The following is a 3,164-nucleotide window of genomic DNA, read 5'->3' on the forward strand; positions in this document are numbered from 1 at the left end:
ATTTCTTGTATGCTCTATTTGTGGTACGATTGTCAAAATCAGTTTCTTGGCTAAGGTACATACTCATACATTAGGACTGTGAGAGGAGGATGGATGAGGAGGTAATGCTTGGTTATTTTCTGGTAATATTCATTACTCCGAGTCTGTGTCTTCCTTCTAACAGTCTTGAGTTCCTACCCACCTCTCCCTGTTGTTTAACTGATTCTTTTCGTTCCTGGTTATTTCAGGGAGTCATTCCCAGGATGTGATGTATTTATACTCATAGGTATTGTGGCCATCTTGGATTGGAAATGAAAAAGTGAAGTTTGGTAATTAGGTTGTGCATGAATGGAGATAAAGTCATATCTGAGGACTGTGATATGAAGACATAGACTCAGAGGAATGAATATCACTGGTAAGTAACCAGGCATTTTCCTGTGTTAGAAAAGATAACCATTCACATTCTGACTTTCACAGCTTTAGTTCTTTTAGTTAGGGCATGTTTCAACTCTTTATTTCTCAAACTGTATATTATGGGGTTGCACAGAGGAGTGAGGGCAACGTAGGACAAAGACAGGATCTTGTTGGCTTTCATGGAAATGGTTGATGTTGGTCGCATATAGGTGGAACACACAGACCCATAGAGTAAAATGACCACGGTGAGGTGAGAGCCACAGGTGGAGAATGCCTTGGTTCTTCCTTCATGGGACTGGATCTTCAGGATGGCTGATATAATATGTATGTATGATGCTATGATTAAAATGAAAGGACCCAGTGCAAGTACTGTACCTAAAAAGTAACCCAGCTCTTCGATGGTGTGAGTGCTTGTGCAAGACAGGTGCATCAAGGCTGTTAAATCACAGAAGAAGTGGTTGATAGTGTGTGAGTTGCAGAACGAGAGACGAGACATTAGTATGGTGTGTGGTATTCCATCTGTCAGTCCAATTGTCCAGCTACAGGCAGCCATCTTGAGACAGGTGCCCTTGGTGATGATGGTCCTGTAACGTAATGGATTGCAGATGGCCACATACCGGTCATAAGCCATGACTCCAAGTAGTAGAAATTCTGTGGAGAGTGTGAATATGAAGAAATATGCCTGAAGCAGACACTGAGTAAGAGAAATTAGTGTGAGCTCTTCGAAGAAGGTTTCCAGCATTTTGGGGAAAATGACTGAGGTGTAAGTGACATCAATAAAGGACAAATGTGTGAGAAAGAAATACATTGGACTGTGCATTTTTGTGTTAGAGCAAATTATTGCAGCGATGAGTAAATTCCCTATTAGGGTCATGATGTAAATGAGTAAAAATGCTACAAATAATGGAGCACGCAGATTCGGAAGGTCTGAAAATCCAACAATCCTGAAGATTTCTGATGTGGACAGGTTTTTCCTTTCCATATGTATACTAGTGCAGCTTTTGGGGGATTCTACAATGGTCTGAAATTAAACATAAACAAATATTAGAGCATTAAAAGGTGAGTAAATTCCTCACAATTGCAAATCAATGAACACACAAATCAGGCTATTTTTATTGCTGACCTCTGATGTTAATAGTTGTTATAGTTTTCGCTTGTTTTTAACAATCAATTAGGCTTTGATTTACTGATGTGCCAATGTGTCATCCAAGTCGTACAGTGTAAAACAAAATAATTATAATGTTGATTTCCTCTGCTGCTTGGAGTTTACTTTGAGGTGAAAGAATTATGGATTGGATTAGGGGTGATAGTTTAATGCAGGCACTTTGAAGGCAGAGCCTTTCACTATTTTGGCTTGGGGTTTTACTCTGTGGGATAGCTTGCTGGTTGTAATTGAGTTGTGACCTTTAAAACATGTGTTCAATGCTCACAGTGCTTTATTTGGAAAAGAATGAGTGCCATGCCCAGGGCTCCCCTAAGAATCCAGTGACCATTGGCCTCCCGAATACCAAGGGTGAGTAGTCTGGAATGTAACTCAAGGATGTTTAATTCACCACCAGACACACCCTGATCCTTCATCTCCCTTTTTGTTTACAGTTTTCCATTTTTCTCTTCCTCAGCCTGTCTGCTTTGTTCCTTTTTTCCCTCTCTTGAAATGTCTGAGGCACAGTGGTGTAACAATGGCCCCCTGCAACGCCCATGATGTAAGGGCCACCAAGCTGCAGGGGGTCCCCTTTGGCACTGTGCAGGGGCAGCAGCCGATATTTCCTGACTGGGTCTGGAGCATGAGGAGCTCCCTCTATCTACTTTGCAGGGAGGGCACCCTCAAATTTTGTTATGCCACTACTTATGCAAACAAATATGTGCTGGTCCCCAAAAATGGGTGCTGGAGCCCACCACCTGCAAACACCAGCTCAAATTAAGCAGTGAATGCTCACCCATCCTATACCTTAGGTGAATACTATAGTTCAGATGATAACATTTTCAATGGCAGTAAGGATTGTTTGCCCTCACTGTCAGTGCTCACTGGCAACGTCAGCAAAATGATAACATGCTATGAAAGCGCACAATGTCTGCACCAATAGAGATCACTTTGACCTTCCACCTTCACATGCTCTTCTGTCTTTGCCAGATCTCATACTACACTATGGCGTGCTATGTTCACTCATTCTTGATGTTTATGTTCATCATGCTGAACCAGCTGTCTTTTTTAGCATTCTCTAGTGTAGTCTACCTGGCCGTTGGTTGATGTCTTATGGGTATGGCCCACATTTATCACTGCAATAATGGGTGCTGTGTTTTGTATAGCTGTATTGCACTGATTATTATAAACAGTTAAAAAAAATGTATTTACACATTTTTATGAAGCGCATAGCTGCCCCAGTGACGGGGCGTCCCAGCGCTAACTGAGCCACGGCTGAAACACTTCAAAGGTAAGAGAAGAGCCTAAGCTGGAAGGAGCCAAGTCTTTAACGCCTTACGATAGGCCAGGTCATTCTGGAGTCCTCTGATGGAGGTAGGAAGAGAGTTCCAGAGGCGCGCCGCCTGAACTTTAAATGATCGACCGCCCGCTCTGGGTCTGAAAAAGCGGGAACTACAGACCAAGCCTGCATTAACCAAACGCAAAGGGCGATTCGGTACATATTGGACCAGCAGATCCGCCAAAATCTGAGGTCCTTGGCAGGTCACTATTTTATGGTCCACACACAAGGACTTAAACTGAATTCTTTTTGCTATCGGTAGCCAGTGCAATTTAGGCAGAAGATGCAAGA

At 42.6% G+C, this 3,164-nt stretch overlaps 1 protein-coding gene across 1 annotated transcript; it reads right to left on the reverse strand.

Annotated features, from left to right (window-relative positions):
* Nucleotides 1–436: 436 nt before the first annotated feature.
* Nucleotides 437–1,024, reverse strand: LOC144769843 (olfactory receptor 5V1-like). Its single transcript, XM_078654028.1, has one exon. It carries the CDS (start codon nt 1,022–1,024, stop codon nt 437–439), a length of 588 nt encoding a protein of 195 aa, XP_078510154.1.
* Between the last annotated feature and the right edge of the window lie 2,140 nt (nt 1,025–3,164).

Source organism: Lissotriton helveticus, chromosome 7, assembly GCF_964261635.1.
Source record: "Lissotriton helveticus chromosome 7, aLisHel1.1, whole genome shotgun sequence".
In the NCBI taxonomy this organism is placed as follows: Eukaryota; Metazoa; Chordata; class Amphibia; order Caudata; family Salamandridae; genus Lissotriton; species Lissotriton helveticus.